The following is a 23,214-nucleotide window of genomic DNA, read 5'->3' as shown; positions in this document are numbered from 1 at the left end:
AAAAAAAAAAAAAAAAAGGCCAGGTGCAGTGGCTCATACCTGTAATCCCAGCAATTTGGGAGGCCAAGGCGGGCTGATCACCTGAGGTCAGGAGTTCGAGACCAGCCTGACCAACATGGAGAAACCTAATCTCTCTTTTTTTTTTTTTTTTTTCCCTTCATAATAGGGTCTCATTCTGTCACCCAGGCTGGAGTACAGTGGCATGATCTTGGTTCACTGCAGCCTTGATATCCTGGGCTTAAGCTATCCTCCTGCCTCAGCACCCTGAGGAGCTGGGGCTACAGGCATGTGCCACCTTGCCAAGCTAATTTTTGTAGAGATGAGGTTTCGCCGTGTTGCCTAACCTGGTCTTGAACTCTTGGACTCAAGTGATCTGCCTGCTTTGGCCTCCCAAAGTGCTGGGATTACAGGTGTGTTGTGAATAATAAATGAGTTGATATGTAAAATGCTTAGAATAGTGCCTGACATACCATGCTGTGTGTGTTAGCACTTTTTGCTGGAGAAGTTTGTAATGGTTTAGGAACAAGGTATATTTGATTGGTTGTACAGGATTCTGTTAAGTCTGAATAGAGTGGGAGATCCAGCCAGGGGCCAAAGTTTTCAGTGCCTCAAAGTTAGCTGCCAGAGGCCTGGAGATGTCAGCAGCAGGATGGGAAGAGGGTGATATCGCCAGCAGAATAAGTAAAAAAAAGGGGAGGAGTTTGTACAAGAGGGTGGAAGAATCATGATCCTGATGTGGCAGTAAATAACAATAGCGACAGCACACATGCACACGTATGTTTATTGCAGCACTATTCACAATAGCAAAGACTTGGAATCAACCCAAATGTCCATCAGTGACAGATTGGATTAAGAAAATGTGGCACATATACACCATGGAATACTATGCAGCCATAAAAAAGGATGAGTTTGCGTCCTTTGTAGGGACATGGATGCAGCTGGAAACCATCATTCTTAGCAAACTATCACAAGAACAGAAAACCAAACACCGCATGTTCTCACTCATAGGTGGGAACTGAACAATGAGATCACTTGGACTCAGGAAGGGGAACATCACACACCGGGGCCTATCATGGGGAGGGGGGAGGGGGGAGGGATTGCATTGGGAGTTATACCTGATGTAAATGACGAGTTGATGGGTGCAGCAGACCAACATGGCGCAGGTATACATATGTAACAAACCTGCACGTTATGCACATGTACCCTACAACTTAAAGTATAATAATAATAAATAAATTAAAAAAAAAAAAAGAAAATAGCGACAGCAATTACTTTTGACCAGGCACGGTGGCTCACGCCTGTAATCTAGCACTTTGGGAGGCTGAGGCGGGTGGATTGCCTGAGCTCAGGTGTTTGAGACCAGCCTGGTCAATGTGGTGAAACCCCGTCGCTACTGAAAATAAAAAAATTAGCAAGGTGTAGTGGGCGCCTATAATCCCAGCTACTCAGGAGGCTGAGGCAGGGGAATCGCTTGAACCCAGGGGGTGGAGGTTGCAGTGAGCCAAGATCACGCCACTCACTCCAGCCTGGGCAACAGAGTGAAACTCCTTCTCAAACAACAACAACAAAAGCGTGTTTAAATGAGCCGGGCATGGTGGCGCGTGCCTGTGGTCCCAGCTACCCAGAAGGCAGAGGTAGAAGGATCGCTTGAGCCCAAGGAGAGTGAGGCTGCAGTGAGCTGTGATTGTGCCACTGCACTCCAGCTTGGGCAACAAAGCGAGACCATGTCTCCAAAAATAAAGAAATCAATAAAGAATATTACAGAAAGCTTGGGCTATGGGAGTAGGCAGTCTGTCCAGGGTGCCAGTATTCCGAGGGTTTCTTTACCTTCATGGAGGATGAAGAGTCATTCCTGCCTGAGTTGGTAAAGCCAAGGTTGCCAGCAAAACGGAGTTACAAGTCCCAGCCTCAGGAGGAGGGGCAGTTGGGAAGCCCAGCAGCAGCTGTTTGAACCTCTGGCAATTGGGAGTACACCATCTCTGCTGGTGGGGGCTGGCCTTGACATCCCGTGGCCACCAGGGGATGTGACCTCCTTTGGTTGCTTTCTCTGTACTGGCGATAAATCCCAAAGCCCTTTGCTGGTGTCTCGGTGGTGGCACGTGGGAGAAACCCTGTAGGCAGGGGAAGGGGAACCTGTTCTCAGAGAGCTGCAGAGGTAAGGGAGCCTCCCAGAACAGGGTCTTGGAAATCGAGTTACTGGGTCTCGGAAATGGAAAAGCAGGTTCAAACGGTAGCTGCTGATTACCCTCCCTGAGGCCGCCGCAGCCCGAGCCTCGTGGGCAGAGTCACACCCAGCAAGGTTGGGCTGGGACCCCACTGAGGCCCAGGGCCTTTCCACCAGAAAGGCCAGTGCAGGTGAAGAGCCATCTGGCAGAAGATGGGGACACTAGGCTGAGAAAAGTAGTGAGAATATTTGGAGCTGCTTGAGATAGACCTGTGGGACTGTCCCTCATCAGAGGCCGAGCCAGCAACCATGGAGGCCGGGAGGGCTGGCAGGTGTCAGCAGGGGACCGAGGCTTTGGCAGCTTCTGCTCCAGGCTGAGTTGCAACCAGGCCTGGGACCCCCACCGCTGCGGGCAGTTAATCTCCGAAGGCCAGAGTCACCACCACTAGAGAGCAGGAACATTGAACTTTTCAATCACATTAATTTCCACAGGAAATTGTTGTCTTCCTTTTGTCCAAAGGTTAGTGATTTATATTTACCATCCTCTTAACTAGCCTTGAAATTTACTGTTGCCAGGTCACCACCGGCATCCATAAATTTCAGGGTGGCAGCTGAGCATAGCCAAGTGGCTTGGTCCTTGGAAGGGTACATGCCGGCCCTTTTGGGAGGGCAGATTAACTGGCTACAGACGGTCCTTGTACAGAAGTCCCCCTGAGGGGGTGGGTATTCACTTTGCAGGGGAAATGAGATGAGGTCTGTTTGACAAGGTTGCAGGGAGGCTTCGTTAAAGGCAGCCCTGGTGGTGGTGGCGGCTGGCTTGTGCCTCTTAGCATATCACCAGCTGTGGATGGGGTGGCAGCACAGATGGTGCTGGAGTAGTTTAGGGTGGGGAGCAGGGACCAGATTCCCAGCCCTACACTTTGCTTAGACAAGTACCTTAACCTCACTCTGCCTCAGTTTCTTCATCTGTAATAAGAGGACCTTCCTTAGAGTATTGTTATAAGGGTTAAACCTCAATAAATATAGGCTGTTGTTATTCTCTGGCAGGACAGGGTAGATGGCTTGGTACATGTCAGAGTCAGTCAAACTCATGTCCCTGCCTGCACTGTCCCATCCATTTCTCCTTTTAAGACCTTCTTCTTCCCAGGAGGCTGAGGTGGGCAAATCACTTGAGGTCAGGAGTTCAAGACCAGCCTGGCCAACATGGCAAAACTCCTCTACTATAAAAAAAAAAAAAAAAAAAAAAAAAGCTGCACGTGGTGGTGGGCGCCTGTAATCCCAGCTACTCAGGAGGCTGAGGCAGGAGAATTGCTTTAACCCAGGAGATGGAGGTTGCCCTGAACTGAGATTGTGCCACTGCCGTCCAGCCTGGGTGACAGAGCAAGACTCCATCTCAAAAAAGACCCTCTTCTTCCATCTGCTCATGGAATTAGAACAGGGGCTGGCAAACTTTTTCTGTAAAGGGCCAGTCAGTATTTTAGGCTGTGCGAGTCACCTGATCTTGTTGAAACTACTCCACTCTGCTGCTCCTAGTGTAAAAGTAGCCATAGACCCTAAGTAAATAATGAGTGTGGCATGTTTCAATAAAACTTTATTTGTGGACACTGAAATTTAAATTCCATATAATTTTCACGTGTCACAAAATATTCTTTTGATTTTTTTTAACCATTTAAAAGTGTGAAAATTATTTTAGCTCGCAGGCCATACAAAAATAGACAGTGGGCTCAGTTTGACCCTGGGGTTGTAGTTCGCTGAGCCCTGGATCAGAAGGTGAAAGGGCATGGAGAAGGTATTTACTTTCCTCACTTGCGCTGTCTTCGAGTCTCTAAAGAAAGGTGCTCTTGTGTTGGTTTGTCCGGTGACCCCACGGTGCCTCCTGAGAGGCCAACAGGAAGGAGCTGGAGCAGCATGGGGTGGGAGCTGGTGCATACGTGCTGGCAGGATGCCTGGGCCTGGCACCCATTGGTTCCCTGCCTGCAGCAGCCAGAGTGCTGCTAGCTCTGGATTGGGCAGTCACCCCCGCCCCCACCCCAGCTCTGGTGTTGACAGTCCACATCTGTGTTTCAGAGAACATCCCCAGCCCAGGTGGGAAGGAGGCAGAAACTCGGCAGCCTGTGGTGATTCTCTTGGGCTGGGGTGGCTGCAAGGACAAGAACCTTGCCAAGTACAGCGCCATCTACCACAAAAGGGTGAGTACTCTGGTGCCCTCACCCCTGAGCTGCCGTGAGGGCTGACCACCTTTGAGGCAGGCCTGGGGATGGCTTTAAGAACAGCCTGTGGAGATCAAGACCAGCTTGGCCAACATGGTAAAACCCCGTCTCTACTAAAAATACAAAAATTAGCTGGCATGGTGGTGCATGCCTGTAATCCCAGCTACTTGGGAGGCTGAGGCAGGAGAATCACTTGAGCCTGGGAGGTGGAGGTTGCAGTGAGCAGAGATTGTGCCATTGCAGTCCAGCCTGGGCGACAGAGACTCCGTCTCAAAACAAACAAACAAACAAAAACTGTGAGGAAGGCCATGGGGTTATAGGGACTTGGTGGGATTATCCCCACTTGGCTGCCAGCTCTGTGGCCTGGTGTGACCCCTTTGGTCTCCTGATGGCTTCCCCTTCCTTCCTCCCTGCATCCCACAGTGGGCAGCCCACACTTGATGTGCCTCACAGTTGTGGAGTTGGCCCAGGCTCCCGTCCCTGTTAACTGGTCAGTGCCTCTGCGGGCAGCAGGAGCTGGGACTGGGTATCTGGGCATAGCTTGTACTCCCAGGACCTCCTCCTTTCCCACCAGGTGAGTTTCTGTCTTGTGACTGCCCATGGCACCTTTCACATTCCCAGACTAGTAGGGCCTCTTGGAAAAGAGATGATGCTTCTTCTCATCCAACCAAGAGTTGCATATAGAGACTGTGGTAACTGCAGAGGACCTTAGCAGGACCTGGTTATATTTTGGAAGCCTCTCTCACATCTTGGGCCTCCAACTCCACCCTCCCCTCCCCAGATCTCTCCCCAAAACAGCCTCCTGCTGGGGTACCCATACAGACAGCTCCGACTGCCAGCTGGAAGCCCTGGACTGAGCAGTGGGGGGCACCTGGGAGAAAGGCCAGCTGAGCCCCCTTCCTCTCGGCATCCCTCCACTCACTCACATCCACATCCCACCTGCCCGAGGTGTGTGGTGGCCCTGGAATGGCAGAGGGATTGGGGGAAAATGTAGTTCTGGGCTTGAAGCCTCTCCCCAGCTCCGAGGCTGGAGCTCTGGTGTTGCCTTTTACAGACAGCCTCACTCTGCGGGCAGTGTCAGCTGCTTCTGCGTTCTGCTCACTGGGCTCGGCTTGTCTGGCTCTTTATTAGCCTGAGATCCTTGAGGGCAGGCAGGGGACCAGGAATAGTCAAGTGTGGCTGGGATGAAGAACGAAGGGACAGGTACCCGGCAAGAGGTGGGGCTTGGAGGGGGTCCTTAGGGGATTTAAGCAGGGATGTGATGTTAGATTCGTGAATCAGAAAGTCCCTCTTGGCCTGGCGCAGCGGCTTATGTCTGTAATCCCAGCACTTTGGAAGGCCGAGGCAGGCAGATCACTTGAAGTTAGGAGTTAGAGACCAGCCTGGCCAACATGGTGAAACCCCGTCTCTACTAAAAATACAAAAATTAGCCGGGCATGGTGGCGCACACCTGTAGTCCCAGCTACCAGGGAGGCTGAGGTGGTAGGGATCGCTTGAACCCGGGAGGTGGAGATTGCAGTGAGCCAAAATCGCACCACTGCACTCCAGCCTGGTCAACAAAGCGAGACCCTGTCTCAAAACAAACCAAGTCCCTTGCTGCAGAGTAGCGGGGAGATTGGAGGGCCGGAGCTGGAAGCCAGAAATGAGTTCAGAGGGGCTTGCCATGATCCAGGGACAGAGGGTAGTCAGGACCTTGGAGCTGGGAGCGTCAGTAGAGGTAAAGTGATGGACTGAGGAGCTTGTCAGGAGGTAGAATGGTAATTTAATGAGAGACTGGGCATGGGCACAGGGATAGGGAGATTCCCAGGTTCGCCAGGTTTCTGGCTGGGTACCTCCTGGGTAGAGGGGAGTGTGTTTTTTGAGACAGGAACACTAGAAGAGAATCCATAGGCTCTGGAGTGGATGAGATCCCCCAGGGAGTGTGTAGAGGGACAGAAGAGGGACCTAGGACAGTCCTGAGGAACCCAAACTTAATGGAGTGGAAGATGAAGAGGGTCCTATGAGGAAAGGAAGAGTGGCTAGAGATGGATCTGAAAACCCAGGAAGGTGTGACAGAATCTGCAGAAAGAGCCTTTGGGAAATGGGCCATTGTACAGGGCGGGAGTAAAGATGCTATTTGGGCAGAAGGCACGAGGGAGAAAGTAGATGGAGTAAGATCCCAGAGAAGGCAGAGGTGTTGAGGTTGCAGGGTTGGGGGAGGGGTAGTCTTAGAAAGGAAGACTTTCCAATAGGGAGGACAGGATGAATGTAGAGAAAAAAAAGTCCAATCCAAAACTCTAATATTTTATTATTTAAAAGAAAACAGGGTGGATGCTGTGACTCATGCCTGTAATCCCAGCACTTTGGGAGGCTGAGACAGGAGGATCACTTGAGCCCAGGAGTTTGAGACCAGCCTGGGCAGCATGGTGAAACCTGATCTCCACAAAAAAATTAAAAAAATTAGCCAGGCACGGTGGTGCATGTCTGTAGTCTTAACTACTCGGCAGTGTGAGGTGGGAGGATCACCGGAGCCTGGAAAGTTGAGGCTGCAGTGAGCTGTGATTGTGCCACTGGACTCCAGCCTGGGTGACAGAGTGAGACCCTGTCTCAAACAAAACAAGCAAAACAAAACAAAATGAAAACACCATGTTCCAGCACCTCGAGATGATCTCTATTTATACTTAGTGTATATCCTTCCAGCTTTTTTTGGGGAGTATATATTTTCTTTACCTACATGAGACCTATTGAATGTACTGCTTTGTATCCTGCTTTTTTCAGATCATGATCTCCACCTTCTTGTTTCATCTCATGTAGTTTCCAGTCCATATTCAGATTCCCTAATTGTCCCTAAAGCATCCTTTACAGTGGATGTGCCCAAACCAGGATCCAATCTAAGATCATACATTGCATTTAGTTATTTTGTTTCTTCTTAAGGCTCTTTTAAATCCAGAACTGTTCCCCTCCCCACCTGATTTTAGATTAAATGTCTTGCTCTGTCACCCAGGCTGGAGTGCAGTGGTGCAGTCATAGCTCACTGCAGCCTCAACTCTTGGGCTCAAGTAATCATGCTGCCTCCAGCCTCCCAAGTAGCTGGGACTGCAGGTATGCACCACCACACCAAGCTAGTATTTTTTTCTTCTTCTTCTTTTTTTTTTTTTTGAAATGGAGTCTTGCTCTGTCACCCAGGCTGGAGTGCAATGGCGTGATCTCGGCTCACTGCAACCTCTGCCTCCCGGGTTCAAGCAGTTCTCCTGCCTCAGCCTCCCAAGTATCTGGGATTACAGGCATGTGCCACTACACCTGGCTAATTTTTCTATTTCTAGTAGAGACGGGGTTTCATCATGTTGGTCAGGCTGGTCTCAAACTCCCGACTTCATCATCTGCCCACCTCGGCCTCCGAAAGTCTTGGGATAACAGGCGTGAGCCACTGTGCCTGACCATTTTTTTTTTCTTTTTTTTTTTGAGACAGAGTCTCGCTCTGCCGCCCAGGCTGGAGTGCAGTGGCGTGATCTTGGCTCACTGCAAGCTCCGCCTCCCGGGTTCATGCCATTCTCCTGCCTCAGCCTCCCGAGTAGCTGGGACTACAGGCGCCCACCACCTCGCCCGGCTAGTTTTTTTGTATTTCTTAGTAGAGACGGGGTTTCACCGTGTCAGCCAGGATGGTCTCGATCTCCTGACCTCGTAATCCGCCCGTCTCGGCCTCCCGAAGTGCTGGGATTACAGGCTTGAGCCACCGCGCCCGGCCTTTTTTTTTCTTTTTTAGAGATGGGGTCTCACTATGTTGTCCAGGCTGTAGAACAGCCCCTTTTTTTCATGTTACTGACTTGAAGAGACTGGGCTGCAAGATATTTCTACGAGTGTGGGATTCCAGATGCTGCCAGGGAGAAACATACAGTGGGGACTGAAAGGCCTCTGTCGGATTTGAGCATTTGGGAGAATGTGGGTAGCCTTAAGCAGCCTCCTCTTCAGAGTCTTGGGAGGGATGCTTAGGCACTCCAGGGCTAGGAGGTCAGGCGACTGATGGCAAGGTACCTCTGCTGACCATCCCTGCTTAGCCATGGGTCATTTAACTACTGTGGGCATACGATTTTCTCCTTGTTACTACCACGTCACTAATTACTGCTGCTATTGGTTGAGAGTTTACTTTGTGTCAGGCGCTGCTTTGGTCATTTGAGATACATTTTTTTTTCCATTTAATTTTACCCATAACCTTATGAGATGGGTGTTATCCCAATTTCACCATAATCTTATAGATGGGGACCCAGACTCAGAAAGTAGTAAGCCAGCCGGGCGCGGTGGCTCAAGCCTGTAATCCCAGCACTTTGGGAGGCCGAGACGGGTGGATCACGAGGTCAGGAGATAAAGACCATCCTGGCTAACACGGTGAAACCCCGTCTCTACTAAAAAAATACAAAAAACGGCCGGGCGCGGTGGCTCAAGCCTGTAATCCCAGCACTTTGGGAGGCCGAGACGGGTGGATCACGAGGTCAGGAGATCGAGACCATCCTGGCTAACACGGTGAAACCCCGTCTCTACTAAAAATACAAAAAAAAAAAACTAGCCGGGCGAGGTGGCGGACGCCTGTAGTCCCAGCTACTCAGGAGGCTGAGGCAGGAGAATGGCGTAAACCCGGGAGGCGGAGCTGGCAGTGAGCTGAGATCCGGCCACTGCACTCCAGCCTGGGCGACAGAGCGAGACTCCGTCTCAAAAAAAAAACAAAAAAAAAAAAACAAAAAACAAAAAACTAGCCGGGTGAGGTGGCAAGCGCCTATAGTCCCAGCTACTTGGGAGGCTGAGGCAGGAGAATGGTCTAAACCCAGGAGGCAGAGCTTGCAGTGAGCTGAGATCCGGCCACTGCACTCCAGCCTTGGTGGCAGAGTGAAACTCCGTCTCAAAAAAAAAAAAAAAAAAAAAAGAAAGTAGTAAGCTGTTCCTTGTTCTTACTATTGATACATAGTGGTGCCAGGAGTTGAACCCAGACCTGTCTGACCCCAGCACTCTCCAAAGTCACATTCCCCCTACAAAGGGCCCTTTGTCTCTGGAATAGGAGGATGAGAGGGGATTAGGAGCCGGGCATGGTGGCTTTTCTAACTGACCTAGAAGGGGACCTGTGTGGAGACTGTGGCACCCTTGGCCCAGGCATGAGGAGCATAGAAGCCTACAGGGAGTTTGGGCCCAGATTTTAGAATTTGGGGAATAAGTGTTTACTGTATTTGGAATTTCAGAACAAGTATGAGGAGTGATCCCAGGCCTAGGAACCAGAGACATTTGGGTGTCAGGTCCCTGAGTCCAGAGAGTATGGACCCTGTTCTTAGGAGCCTGGGAGAGAGGGAAGGTGACAGTGACCAGTGATGACAGTGATGTGGGTCTAGCTCAGAAGTGGCCTCTGGTGGTCAGGGCTGGGGCCTGCAGGCCACCTCTCGGGTACTGGTCTCATGGGGGTACTACTTGTGTCTGGGAGGCAGGGACAGTACAGATCTGAGGTGCTGAGGCAGGGTATAGCCAAGCAGTGAGGCCCCGCCCCAAATGTGCAAGGCTTAGGATGGGAGGGTGGGGTGCAGACAGGAGGGAACCAGAGTAAAGACACTTCCTCTGGTCAGCCCAGATGTCTCCAGTACATGCTTCGGGCTCTGGGCCTCAAATACCACTACAGGTCAAGAGGGCTTGGCCAGCATGAAGCAATTAGTCCAAAAATGGGCCTTGAGTCTACCTTCCCCCCTCAGAAGGCACCTGTGTCTGTGGGCGGCGAGCTAGCGGGCTCAGGCTGAAGCAGGACCCAGAGCATTGCTGACTCTGTGGGCCCATGGCTTACGTCCTGCAGGCTGGGGTTGCTGGGCCCCTCTGACCTTAGCTTGTACCCACTACCCCCACCTCATCTGTGAGGACTGACCGGGCCTCTCTCCCCAGGGCTGCATTGTAATCCGATACACAGCCCCGTGGCACATGGTCTTCTTCTCCGAGTCGCTGGGCATCCCTTCACTTCGTGTTTTGGCCCAGAAGCTGCTCGAGCTGCTCTTTGATTATGAGATTGAGAAGGAGCCCCTGCTCTTCCATGTCTTCAGCAACGGTGGCGTCATGCTGTACCGCTACGTGCTGGAGCTCCTGCCGACCCGTCGCTTCTGTCACCTGCGTGTGGTGGGCACCATCTTTGACAGCGCTCCTGGTGACAGCAACCTGGTAGGGGCTCTGCGGGCCCTGGCAGCCATCCTGGAGCACCGGGCTGCCGTGCTGCGCCTGTTGCTGCTGGTGGCCTTTGCCCTGGTGGTTGTCCTGTTCCATGTCCTGCTTGCTCCCATCACAGCCCTCTTCCACACCCACTTCTATGACAGGCTACAGGACGCGGGCTCTCGCTGGCCTGAACTTTACCTCTACTCAAGGGCTGACGAAGTAGTCCCGGCCAGAGATGTAGAACGCATGGTGGAGGCACGCCTGGCACGTCGGGTCCTGGCACGTTCTGTGGACTTCGTGTCATCTGCACACGTCAGCCACCTCCGTGACTACCCTACTTACTACACAAGCCTCTGTGTCGACTTCATGCGCAACTGTGTCCACTGCTGAGGTCATTGCTCCACCTCACCTCTGCTCCAGAAATAAATGTCTGACGCCTCCCCACAACCTGCATCTGTGGGGCACTCTTCTGGTTCAACTCTCTGTAGCCCTTTGGGACTTTGCAGTCCCCTAAGTAGAAAATTCCTATGGGCCTGTCTCCTGGGGGCCTCCGTCTGCTGGTGGTCTGCTTACCACCGAATCCTAGAGGGCAGGAGTGCCTGGGCATGTGTCTGTGGGAGCCTTGTAGTCATTTGTCTTTGGACAAGCACAACAGTCAGGCTGCTGATTCCTGTGGCATGCAGGCTGGAAAGGTTGACAAACGGAGGGGGGTGTTGAGGGTGAGCCTTAGTTGATTTTTTTAAATTTAAACTGTGGTAAGAACATTTAACATGAGACCTACTCTCTTTTTTTCTTTACTTATTTATTTATCTATTTATTTCGAGACAGGGTCTCACTCTTGTCACCCAGGCTAGTGTCCAATGGTGCAGTCTTGGCTCACTGCAGCCTCAACCTCCCAGGTTCAAGTGATCCTCCCACTTCAGCCTCCCAAAGTGCTAGGATTACAGGTGTGAGTCACCACGCCTGGCCAAGATCTTCCTTCTTAACAAAATTGTGTGTACGATACTTAAAATTTAAGAGATTATGTGCACGGCAGACCTTTAGAACTGAATAGTCTTGCATCTTGCATAATTCAGAACTTCATCTTGCGTAACTGAAACTTTGTGCCTGTTGCCAGAGTTGAGTTTTGATTCCTTGAATGGAAGGTGAGCTTTGTGGGGAGATGTCAGAGAGAAGGTATCTCGGTCAGGGGTAGCGTCAGGCTGCGGATAGGGGCTATGGTCTTTGCTCCAGCAGGGCGAAGCCCTACAGTGTGAAGTACCATCCACATGGGTCCCACTTGGCAGTTCACTCAGAGTCTGAGGTAGAAGCCAGATGAGGAGCTAAGGATGCAGAGGTTAAGGGCCTGCCTGGCTCTACCACACTTTGCTAGGAAGCCGCTGGATCTGGGAAAGTTGCAAGCTGAAAGTTGCCAGAGAGTGGGGGGCGGGAAGGCAGCAGCACTGTAACAGGAGCTGGGACGAGCTAACTCCCAAGCCCTAAAGACCAGAACCAGGGTAAGGGGATTTGGGGCTGAAATAGCAAACTCCTTCATCTCCTGGAAGGGAGACCCACTTAGATACTCTCTAGGCAGGAGAGGTGAATACTCTCTAGGCAGCCTGATAGTTCAGTATCATTTATCAGTCTAGAAGTCACTACTGCACAATGTTGCCATGTAGTAGGTATTCAATAAATATTTGTTGATTGAATGAGCTTACCGTGGTGATCAAGGGGCTTAGGGGGTAGTGAAGGAGATGGCTAGAAAAGCTCTGGATGGGAGCTGACTCCTGATATTCTCGGGGATGATGGACCCTCTGTCCCCAGAGCCGCGTTCTGTCTGCATCCCATCAGTCCTTGGTGAGTCCCCACTATGGTGGTGGCAGGGATTCCCATGCTGTGTGGCTGCATTCCTAGCCATGGCCAACAGGTGGCAGTGCAGCCTGTGCCATGAGACAGCTCAAGGCTCCCACAGCAGGGCGGGCTTCGGCGGAATGCCCTCACTCTGGGTTAATGGCCTCCTTTAGAGACCATATGGCCCCCAGGGTGGCGGTAACCAGCCATCAAGGACCTACTGAGTCCAAGCCTGTGGGAGGGGAGAGTAAAGACATCAAAGAAGTCAGCCTGACAGGAACTGGGCATTAAGAGCCTCCTCTTCATCTCTCTGTTGCCCTCACCTACTCACTCTTCTCTTCCAAATCTGTTTCTTTCCCAAACCCTCAGCCATCGCTTGACAGAGACTGTGTACATTCCTAGGATCCCAGGATCCCTGTGTTCAGGATATTGGGTGCCATCAAACTGGGTGAGGGGCTGTGAAGGGCCTTTGCTGGGCTCCAAGGGGGACTTGTCTGTGCTTCATCTGGGTGCAAGGGGTGGCAGAAGCTGCCAACTGGACCCAATTCTGGGGAATTCACTGTGGGTATCCCAGAGAAAATGGGCAACTAAGGCTGGGGATTTGGGCAGATGGGCCTGGTGAGCAAGGTGTCAAAGCAAGTCTGGAGTCATGGAGTTACTCTGGGGCCTTGACTGTTTTTCTCCAAACAGCTTTCTGTTGTGGGTGAGGACTTACATGTAGCTTTGAGCACATCTGAGCACATTTGAAGTTGAGCTACCTCACTGGCAGTGGGGAGCTGTGGGGGTCAAAGTGCCATCTCTCCAGTGCTAGCTGCCCAGCCTCGGTTCTGTGAGCACATGGGAGACTTGAAGGTCCATCCTGGATGATAGGGTTTCCATTCTTTCCATTTGAGAATCTAGGCAGTAGCTACACTGGGATGATGGTCACTAGAGACACATATGGAGAATAGAACAAAAGCCTGAGAGGCAGATAGGGTGATCCCACTGTGGTCTCTGGTATGTTTCAGGGGACCAGAAAGGGATAGAGGCCTGGGGCTTGTGTTTGTACCAAGCTTGTGGCCACTCCTGCCCTAGGTTGGGGGATAGAGCTTGCATCCCCTCTGTTCCCCCAAGCTCTGACCTCTTCTGTGATTAATGAGCTGACGATTCTGCATCAATAAAGAATTAACCTAGAGCCCCTACCCATCAATAGTCAGGAGCCCAGATCCCCAGCCCCACCCCCATCCAAACCAAATGCTCCAGGGCCCCAGAGCAGACCAACCTTGCATGGTGTCATACACCTATAGCTAGGTCCTTTCCCCCATCCTGCCACTAGGAATTAACCCCATAACTGCCTCAGCCCACCTCCCCTAATTAGCTCCCCCACCTCCCCACACAACACACAGGCAGCAACTGTTTATACTGGTTTAATCCATGTCAAATGTAGTTTACAAAGGGAAAGGACAAGTACCTTTGTATAGAATATACAGACACAGCATCACACCATAGGGCCCACGGGAGGGTCGGGGAGACGACACTTTTTCCCTGGGAAGGGCAGCTCTAATCCCAGAAATGGTTCTCAGCAGAGGCTGGGTGGCCAGGAGCACTGTCTTCCAGTCCCCCATCTCAGCCTCTGCTTCAGCTCGGTTCCCGTTTCCTGCTTCTACCCCCCAACTCCTTATAAAGAGTCCCATGAGCTAAGACTAAGGAGAGGATCATGTCCCTCGGGGCATGTGCCCCACGTCTGGGAGAAGAAATATACACCACTGAACACCGAGCACGTGGGAGAGGGAAGGGACACCACGGGAGAGGGAGAGGCAGGTACCCCAAGAGGTGGATGAGCCGAGCCCCCAGCCAACCCTGAAGGAGGCACTGCTTCCAGGGGTTCTTAAAAAAGAAGAAAATCATACAACCAAAGGGGGAGGGGACAGGTAGAGGGCGAGGAGTTGTCCCATTTATACACAACATTGTAAACATACACGGTCTATATTACATGTGCTTCAGTCTGGTGTTTGCATGTCTGTCTGTCCGTCTGTCAGTCTGGGGGCTGCATCTCAGGAGCCGTGCCCCACTACTCCCCCAACCCCCACCTCCCTGCCCTACCCTGGGAACAGAGCTGGAACAGGTATGGCCCCCAAACCATAGGTGGGAGCCAGCAGGTAGTGCCTGGGCCACAGCCTCTACTCTGGCTCCAGAGTCCTGCGTGTGTAAATGTGTGTGTGTGTACGCATGTGTGAGTATGTGCATGTATGTACATGGGGAACCTGTGTGCAAGTATGTACAAAGGGAGAGGGTCACTGTCACAGAGGCTGGGGGCAGGTGGGGCTGCTGGAGGCGAGGCCTGCCTGGGGCAGATAGCTCACAAGTAGATCCTCCGCAGGTCTCCGGGCGCTGTGATCGTGTTGCACTGAGGGCAGAGCTTCTTGGCACCCTGCAGGGAGAACAGGGAGGGCTCTGGTCTACACAATGTGCCACGTGTGCGCATGCGAGCACCTGGGCCTGCAGCCATGTCTCTCTGCACCAGTGTGTGCTGGGACCTTGGTCCTGTCAGCACAGGCTGGGGAAGCATAGGCAGCTTCTGTGAGCAGGCAGGCACGCTCCTGTGTTGGGGGGACGCCAGGATCAAACCGCCTGGCCAGCCCCGCAGCAGGAGCCCCGGTAATGAGAACAAGGCTGGGTCCAGCTGTGGCAGCCGCAGCCCTAACGAGATTACACGCGGCCTTTGATCAGGACACAGAGCCCACGTCCGAGCCTTTTATTGCTGTCTCCGGGCGACATTTTAATGGCTGCTCCTGAGCGAGGAACAGGGGCAGGAGCAGAAGGAGCTTAGTAATGGGAGGGGGAGGGGCCAAGGCCCTGGTCCTGTTTACCCACAGCCAGCCTCCTCCTGACCCTGGGCCTCACCAGTCTGTGTGATGCAGTGGACCTTCGGCGGGCAGGGGAAGGGGAAGGGAGAATGCAGTGAACTCATGGAGGGGGAGAAGTTCCTAAACCTGCAGTGGGGGAGGAGGCAGGGAGCCTGGGGGTAAATATCCTGGGGGTAAATATCCTGTTCTCCTTTGCCCCATGCTCCCCACTTCCCCCAGGCAGGCTCAGGCATAAGCATGGACATCTGGGCAGTGCCCGGAACGGCCTCCCATTCCCCGACCCCCATGCCACCTCACCAGGGTCCGCAGCCAGCACTCCTCGCAGTGCACGTGCCAACACTGGATGGACGTCAGGGGCATCGAGTACGAGTCCTAGGGAGGAGGGGGCAGATAAGGAAGGGGTCACTCTGAGGCAGGTCCACCCACTGAAGAGCCCAGAGTACAGTGCGGAGACCCTCTCCAACTCCCCCAGAGGGCGCAGAAGCCTGACCAACGGAACCCCTAGGTTCTTTTCTACTCACCATGCAGATGAGGCATTTGTAACGGTCCCCACGAGATAGCTGCCGTTCAAGTTCTCTGACCCGAGCCTTCAGAGCCTCAAACGTGGTCACAGCTGAATCTTCGGTGATTCTGTAAAAAGGAAGGCATGGTTGGGTGGCAGGCGGGCATCTCCCATTTGCACCTCCAGCCTACACCTCCCTTGAATTCCAGAACCAAATACAGAAATGTCCCCTAGGCATCCCTGCCTGCCCCCTTCCTCTGATAGCCCGAATCTGCAAATTCACATTCCAGAACTAAACTCCTCACCCTCTCTGTTCCTCCATTCCCATCCGGATGAATTTTTACACCACAGATACCAGGGAACCATTTCCAACCACTCCTTCGCAGTCTTCCCAACAACCCAAATCTGTCATCTTTCCTGGTATCTCCAGCATCTCTCCACTTCTTTTGCCCCTCACCACCACTAGTCCAGGCTCTCAGATGTCTTGCACCAATTCCTCCACTTTTTCCAGACAGCCTCTCTGCCTCCAGGCCCCTCATCTCCATTCCACTCTCCCAGCACCTAGAAGAATTTATGTTCTCAAAGCGAATCTCTCGTGGTGTGACTTCCAACATTCCAATGTCCCCCTCAGAGTAGAGCTCCACCACACTCCTTGGTCCAGTTCCAGCCCACCGCACCCCTGAGGACCTTGCCATGCATTTTATGCTCGACTGCTATGTGTCACCATCCATGCCACCTTTTTCACTGCCTTGGCCTCTGCACTGTGATCCCTTTGCACCCCCTCGCCTGACTCACTAGCTCTGCCTCATCATTCAGACCTAGTTTTGTTCTCATGCCCTCTCAGAAGCCTTTTCTAGACCCCCAAGCCAGCACTGCACAGTGGCTCTCACAGCCCGCTGTGTGAACTCCGCCACAGCAGTGTAAAGTTCCTGAGTGTGGGTTCCCTGAGGGTGCGCTGCTCACTCCACCAATACTACGGCCAAGAGCCCCACCTCAAGCACGGGGCACGAGCAAACACCTGCTGAAGAAAGGGCCCGTCCAACCTCCAGGGAGAGGGGGAGAGATGCAGGGACTGGGCGGGTCCCACATGATCTAGGTCCCTTTGCCACAGGCCTGGCCTGCCTCCAGGGCTCCTTGTTACTTCCTAGGCATATCAGATGCCCTGGTAGTCCTGTCTGTGGGCCAAGCCCTGCACCAGAAGGTCCCTCCTGCATGTCCAGGACTCCTTGGGCTGCACTGCTGAACAGGGAATAGCTAGGACTCTCTCAAGGAACCTTCCCGCCCTCCTAAAACAAGTGAACAGGACCCAGAGGAGCTCACAGAGGGAGGAGAATGCTTCCTGGAAGACTAGAAAGATGGTGTAGGAGATTGGCCTTAGGGAATAGTAATGATAATACAAATAAAATAGCTAAAATTTATTAAGCACTTACTAAATGCCAGGGATTGTACTGAGGGATTGATAATTATTATCTTATTTATACCTCACAAAAACCCCATGAGAAGATTCTAGTATCTCCTATTTATATACAAAGAAACTAAAGCACAGAAAGATTAAGTAGCTTGCTCAAGGTCCCCACAGAGTCAGGGAGATGGGATTCAAACCTGGCAGACTGATTCCATGATCAACTAATAACTGTGTGACTGACCATGACTGTACCGGCTATACCCAGGAGGAGGGGGGTTCCAGGCCAAGAGAACAGCAGACACAGAGGCCAAGAGGCCCAAGATTCTAGTCTGGCTAGAAGGCCCATGTGTAGGCAAAGTGCTACAGTGAGAAAGGAGATGGCATGCAGGAGGACCTCAAATGCCACACCTGAAGGAGCTGAAGTTTATCTCACGGACAGCAGGAAGCTGCTGAGGATGCTGGAAGAGCGGGGTACGAACAGCTCAGGTTTCACAGATGTACTCAATCAGGAAGCAGAGGCTGGACTGAGAGCAGGGGGAATCATAAGGGAGGTGGACTTTGGGCAAGGACAGTCTCCTGGGGGCACCTGTTCTGCAGTTTAGGGGAGACAATCAGCTCAGGAAGCTTGAGAGCTTACAGGTGGTCTGTCATTACTGGATGTGAGTGGTAATGGGAGTGCAGGGAGGGTAGTGGTCACATTTCATGGGCAATAACAAACTTCAATCTCTGGCCTTTTTCCTCTGGGGAGCTGGCAGCAACACAGAGCCTGACTCCTTAGTGGCTGTGTCACTGTATCAGGGACACTTAAATCCATCACCCTAGGGTCCATGATTCCCTCTGCCTTGCATCTTCCCACGGATGCCAAGAAAGGCTCTGACTCGTTCCTCCTGGTACTGGCTGATTCCCTGGGGGCTTCCATTTATCCCTCTGGTTCTGGAAGTCTTTACTACCCCTTCTCTCGTCACAAGCCCTCAAACAGCAGGCTCCTTCCCTGGCATTTTGCACAATGCCATATATGCCATCCCCATCTGGATTACAGGTAAATTCCTGATAAGGAGACAAGGATTTGTAGCTGTGCTCCCTTCCACTCCAAGGACTAAGCTGAGAATTTGCCTAGTCCTATATGGTTATTTCAAAGATGGGGAAACTAAGGCCTGCAGCTGGGGGCAGCCTACCCCAGAATGGAGAACTAACTCCCAAACCTCAAATCAGAGAACTGGAGCTGGAATGGCAAAAATGGATGAGGCCAGGAGAGAACGAAGTCATTTCCCATGCCATCTCCAAGAGCTACAAGGCCACACTGAAGGCCAACAGCCAACTCCAGAGCCTGCCTATCCTGGGTGTGCTCAGCACACACCTGCCCTCCAATCTTGGCTCTGGCGAAATACCCAAGCCTCCAACCCCTGGTCCAGGCTGGCTGTGAGCTATTCCTGAGCGCCTCCAGGGCACGGGGGGTGGGGAGATTCTTGGTGGAGCCATGGCATCCTACCATTCCTTTTCCCTGCGTAGTAAAACAGATCTAGGGCAAGAAATAGAGAAATCTTGGGGACTGACGGGCCCCAGTCTCAGCAGACCCAGACCCAGTGGAGAGCTCTGCACATGACTGAGCCAGTCTCCACCTCATCATAGAGATCCCTGCCTATGGGTGCCTGTGCTCACACAGGTGGGACAGAAATCCTGGCTACCCCCAGCCTTGGGTGGGTTATACCTTCATGGAAGCCACTGGCTCTGCCCCCACCTCCTCCTTGGGCACCATCCCTGATTAATGATCTTGTCTTTCTGATTTATGAGCAGCCCCTCCAGACGAGGGTGGGTGCCCCTTACAACCCCGCCCGCCCCGCTCAGCTGGAGTAGGAGAGAATTATTAAATAAACATCCATACGTCATTCCTCCCCCCCACAAGCTGGTTGCACCGAACCCGTACGGCCCGCTCTGGCGCTGACACGGAGCAGCTGCGGTGATTCATGGGCAGCCGGGCCCTGCGCCGCGGCCCATACATCATGCCAGCAGCACTCGCGGCCCCGGCCGAGATAAACTGATCAACCACAACGGGCTGGAATGAATTTATGACAACACAAAATGGAGGGAAACAAATGGGAGGTGACCCTGGGCCACCGACCCGGCCCTGCACCGGCCTGCAATCCACTCTCCTGGCAGGAGGCAAAGATGGAACACTGGCCCTGGAATGAAGAGGCTGCCTTTTAACCCCAGGCAACCTAGCCTGCAGTCAGAAGGTGGAGTGGGTACTGGAGTTAAGCAATGACCAATGGCAGCAGCACCAGGCAGCCCAGACTGGACAATGCCATCTCCTGAGGCCAGAACTGGCTTTCCTTGGGTTTCTGGGAAGTCAGGGAGATGCCCAGCTGATACTAAATCTTTGTGGTTCCCGGGGATCCGGGCCAGGGATTGCCCAGTGCTGGGCGAAGTGCTAATGGATCCCCTTTCCTCTGCCAGAGAACCCAGGCCAAAAATTCCTACCAGAAGTGATGAGACCCAATGTTCCTGCCTAAAACCCACTGTGAGTGCCACCCGGGACAAGAAAAATGAAACCAATTTAGCTCCCGATTAAGAAACAGAAACTGGAGATGAATCAAGTGCGCCGGCTGGGCTGGGCGGCCATACATCACATTCCCTGAGTGGAGGCCGCCACAGCGGGCAGGCAGGCGGGCGGACTGCTCCTCCCTCCGCCAAGGCTCCCGGGGCCGTGGCCCAGCGATCAATTCACAGAGTCACGCTTAGCACCAGCTGGGCTCCACTGCCGGCTGTGTGCCCAGGGCAGCAGCACTGAGCTGCACTTGGGAGGGCCAGAAGCCCTGGCAGCAGGCCTTCCTGCTAGCAAAGGGCCCCTCCTCCCACTGAACTGCGGTCCCAGGGCCCCCTCCTGGCCAAACACTTACTTCTCGATGTCGCTGTTCTTGCAGGTCTTCTGCATGGCCTCCTGCTTGCTGCTTTCACCATTGCTGGTGGATGGCATCTCTGCTGGGACAGAGGGGCAACTCATACTCCGGCCAGACTGGGCAGCACAGGTGAGGGGTTGGGCTTGGGTCAGTCATCACCATCCAGGGATACCCCGTCTCCCCCATTACTCCTAACCTGGGGCAGGACTTACCGTCATTGGCCCATTTAGAGAACTCAGGTGTGATGCGTGTGCTGGGAGGGCCGCCACTGGAGGAAAGGAGGGAGGAAGAACAAAGTGAGGCCTGAAGGCGGGCAGGACAGCCCTGAGGGTCAGTACTGGGTTGACCCCTGCCTCAGGGCTTCCTCTCTCTCTGCTCCACCCACCCAAGCCTGTGCCCACACTTGCTTTAGGACTGCACCCCGGAGTGCCTCTCTCTCCTTGGCTTCACCAGGCTCCTCGCCTGTGCAGGGGATGACATCAGCCTCTGTATATCTGGCATAGTGGTCAAGGACAATGGATCCTAGTTTGCAGCAGGCCATGAGGGTTGAATCCCAGGAGAGCATGCCCCTCCTGGCCAAAGCTGACTCTGGCCGGGGGGGTGGTGCAGGTGAATACCACAGGAGCTACTTTTCTTATTCCCTGTGGCCTGCCGCATCAGCCCCACCAGCACCCACAGTGCTCCAAGGATACTGTGGCTTCCCATACTCCAAAGTGTCATCCCCATCCACATCCAAGTCCGCATCACTGTCCGGGTTCTCTTTGCCGCTGCACATGATGAAGCCAGAGCCTGTGGGAAGCAGGGTGTGAGGAGGGCCTGCGGACAACAAGACTAGGCCGAGGGTGCCCCTCCTGTTGCCTGCAGGTAGTGGTTAGGCTTCGGACCTGTTAAGGCCCAGAGGGAAACCTGGGCCTGGGATATATAGAGCCAGATACTTCAGTGCCCCTGACCCTGACATTTCAGGCCCTTCACTCTGCAAACCTCATCTTTCTCTGCCACTGCATGCTGCTCCAAGTGGTCTCTGCTCATAAACTAGCCCATTCATACATTATGTCACATCCTTGGGGGACGCTCAGCCCCAGGCCTGCTGTCCACCTATCTTCCAGGTCTAGGAAGAACAGGAAGAGGACAGAAAAATTCAGGTCTAGGAATTTCACAGGAAAGGAGTGGGGCCTCCCCCTATGCCCCATTATCCAGCCTGACAAGTCCATTGGAGGAAAGAACAGGCTGGCTAAGGCCAATCAGAGCCACAGAGTGGGACCCCCGGCCAACATCCTGATTTTGGCCGCTAGGTCCTTGCCAGCAAAAACACCAGGCAGCTGTTCAAATATTTGGTGTCTGAAGCGCCTGACATTAATTATTCATCTCCACCTCACTCAGCCCAGATTCCTGGACAAGTGCAGTTATGAAGGGATTAAGAAGGGACAGACGAGGGAGGACAGGCATGCACACCTACTTCTCAAAGCAGTCCATGAAGGCAACCAGGCTGAGCGGAGGCCAGGCCATGGGCCAGGCAGGCGGCTGACCCCTGAGGTGCATCTGGCAAGCCACGGGTGGACTCTCAGCTCAGGGGGAGGGGCGAGCTGCTGGGGCTACACCAGGCCTGCTCACCTGCCAGGTGATCTCTCTGTCATCCAGGACCACCCTTCCTGATAGCCCAGGGTCAAGTGCTATAGAGTTGTTCCCCCCAGCTCCCCACTTCCTCCCAGTGGGTCTCAGACCACACCTCACTAGCCAGCACAGCCCTGCAGGGACAAAAGAATGTGAGACTCTGTGGCTACTGGGATCAGCAAAGAAATACTTAAAGAAGTGAGGAAGCAGCTCAGTGTCTGCCCGATGATTTCAGACATTTCAGCTTGTCCATTCTTTCCTCTCAGGTCCTTATACTCTCATTAGGATATGTCTTGTAGGGAGTCCTCAGGCCTCTTATCTGTTCCCTCATCCTGCTTACCACTGAGTTCTGACCACCTTTCCTCCTGTTCCAAAACCATCGATGGCTCCCCACTGCATGCACAACCAAGCCCAGGCTCCTCAGCCAGATCCATGAAGATCTGGGTCCATCTATGTCTTTACTCTTGCTCTCTACTAATTCACTCTGTAAACCCCATCCATGTAGACACAGAGGCTGCTCACCAAACCCCAAACATACCCTGTATATCCCACTCTTAAGACCCCTGCTCATGCTATTCACTCCATCTGGAATGTTCTCCATTTTTCAAGCCCTGAAAAACACTGAGTCTTGATCCTTCTCCCTTCTACCCCACCAGTCTCTGGTCTCACAAAGATACCACCAAAGGTAAGCAGCACCGGGAAGGAAAGACGCCGGGCACAGCCTGGACTCCACCTCTCCCTGACAGTCCTCATTTGCCCTCTACCCTGAGGCACTGACACACTTGAGGCAACAAGCAGGTCAGCAGCAGGGCCATTAAGCTGAGAAAACACCAAGTTACAGCTCTGTCTCCTGTTCACAGCCAGGTGTCCTGACAAGCAATTCCCGCCTTGTGGGTGAGTGGCACCTCTATAAACCCTCTGACAGTTTGGGAGACAAACTCCACCATCAATCAGAATGTAGCTATCAGGTTCACTTACAGCTTGCTGCACCCAAGCCCTGCCAACCCCCCTTCCCCAAGTACACGCAGCTCAGCAGCTAGCCTCACATCCTCTGCTCGGTCTGGCCCTGCCTAGCCCTGCCTTATAAATGGAAAGCAGAGAACCACATGTGAGCCCGATACGGCTCCATGGCAAAGCAGAGAAAACAGGGTACCCCAGGCCAGGCACGGAGGCTCACGCCTGTAATCCCAGCACTTTGGGAGGTCGAGGCGGGTGGATCACAAGGTCAAGAGAGCGAGACCATCCTGGCTAACGCGGTGAAACCCTGTCTCTACTAAAAATACAAAAAGAAATTAGCCAGGTGTGGTGGCCCACGCCTGTAGTCCCAGCTACTCGGGAGGCTGAGGCAGGAGAATGGCATGAACCCAGGAAGTGGAGCTCGCAGTGAGCCGAGATTGTGCCACTGCACTCCAGCCTCGGCGACAGAGTGAGACTCTGTCTCAAAAAAAAAAAAAAAAGAAAACAGGGTACCCCAAAGCTGCCAGGAAAAGCTCCAGCTTCTCAACACAGAAAGTAGCCCTGTGGCCTGAAGTCCTTTTCTCTGCAGTCTTACTGCCCACCATGCCTGGCCCAGGACTCATACTCCATTAAACAGAGCTACTG

At 53.0% G+C, this 23,214-nt stretch overlaps 2 protein-coding genes across 8 annotated transcripts in view; one reads left to right on the top strand and one right to left on the bottom strand.

Annotated features, from left to right (window-relative positions):
• Positions 1 to 12,212, top strand: part of TMEM53 (transmembrane protein 53) — a 23,886-nt gene extending 11,674 nt beyond the window's left edge. For 2 of the 5 annotated variants that reach the window (XM_025380696.1, XM_025380712.1), the window contains exons 2-3: positions 4,232 to 4,353; positions 10,351 to 12,212. In XM_025380696.1, coding sequence (XP_025236481.1) covers positions 4,232 to 4,353; positions 10,351 to 10,911 — 683 coding nt within the window. In that variant the 3' untranslated portion in view covers positions 10,912 to 12,212. Of the gene's footprint in view, positions 1 to 4,231; positions 4,354 to 10,260 lie in introns of all 5 variants that reach the window. The other 3 variants (XM_025380687.1, XM_025380706.1, XM_025380720.1) reach the window with 3 other exon arrangements.
• Positions 12,213 to 13,741: 1,529 nt separating this feature from the next.
• Positions 13,742 to 23,214, bottom strand: part of RNF220 (ring finger protein 220) — a 252,675-nt gene continuing 243,202 nt past the window's right edge. For all 3 annotated transcript variants that reach the window (XM_025380650.1, XM_025380644.1, XM_025380660.1), the window contains 7 exons: positions 20,694 to 20,790; positions 20,409 to 20,495; positions 20,214 to 20,269; positions 20,002 to 20,080; positions 15,719 to 15,827; positions 15,495 to 15,569; positions 13,742 to 14,761 (listed from right to left, as the gene is read on the bottom strand). In XM_025380650.1, coding sequence (XP_025236435.1) covers positions 14,690 to 14,761; positions 15,495 to 15,569; positions 15,719 to 15,827; positions 20,002 to 20,080; positions 20,214 to 20,269; positions 20,409 to 20,495; positions 20,694 to 20,790 — 575 coding nt within the window. In that variant the 3' untranslated portion in view covers positions 13,742 to 14,689. The remainder of the gene's footprint in view (positions 14,762 to 15,494; positions 15,570 to 15,718; positions 15,828 to 20,001; positions 20,081 to 20,213; positions 20,270 to 20,408; positions 20,496 to 20,693; positions 20,791 to 23,214) is intronic.

This window comes from Theropithecus gelada, chromosome 1, assembly GCF_003255815.1.
Source record: "Theropithecus gelada isolate Dixy chromosome 1, Tgel_1.0, whole genome shotgun sequence".
NCBI classification, from domain to species: domain Eukaryota; kingdom Metazoa; phylum Chordata; class Mammalia; order Primates; family Cercopithecidae; genus Theropithecus; species Theropithecus gelada.
This window is presented reverse-complemented; position numbering and strand designations above follow the sequence as displayed.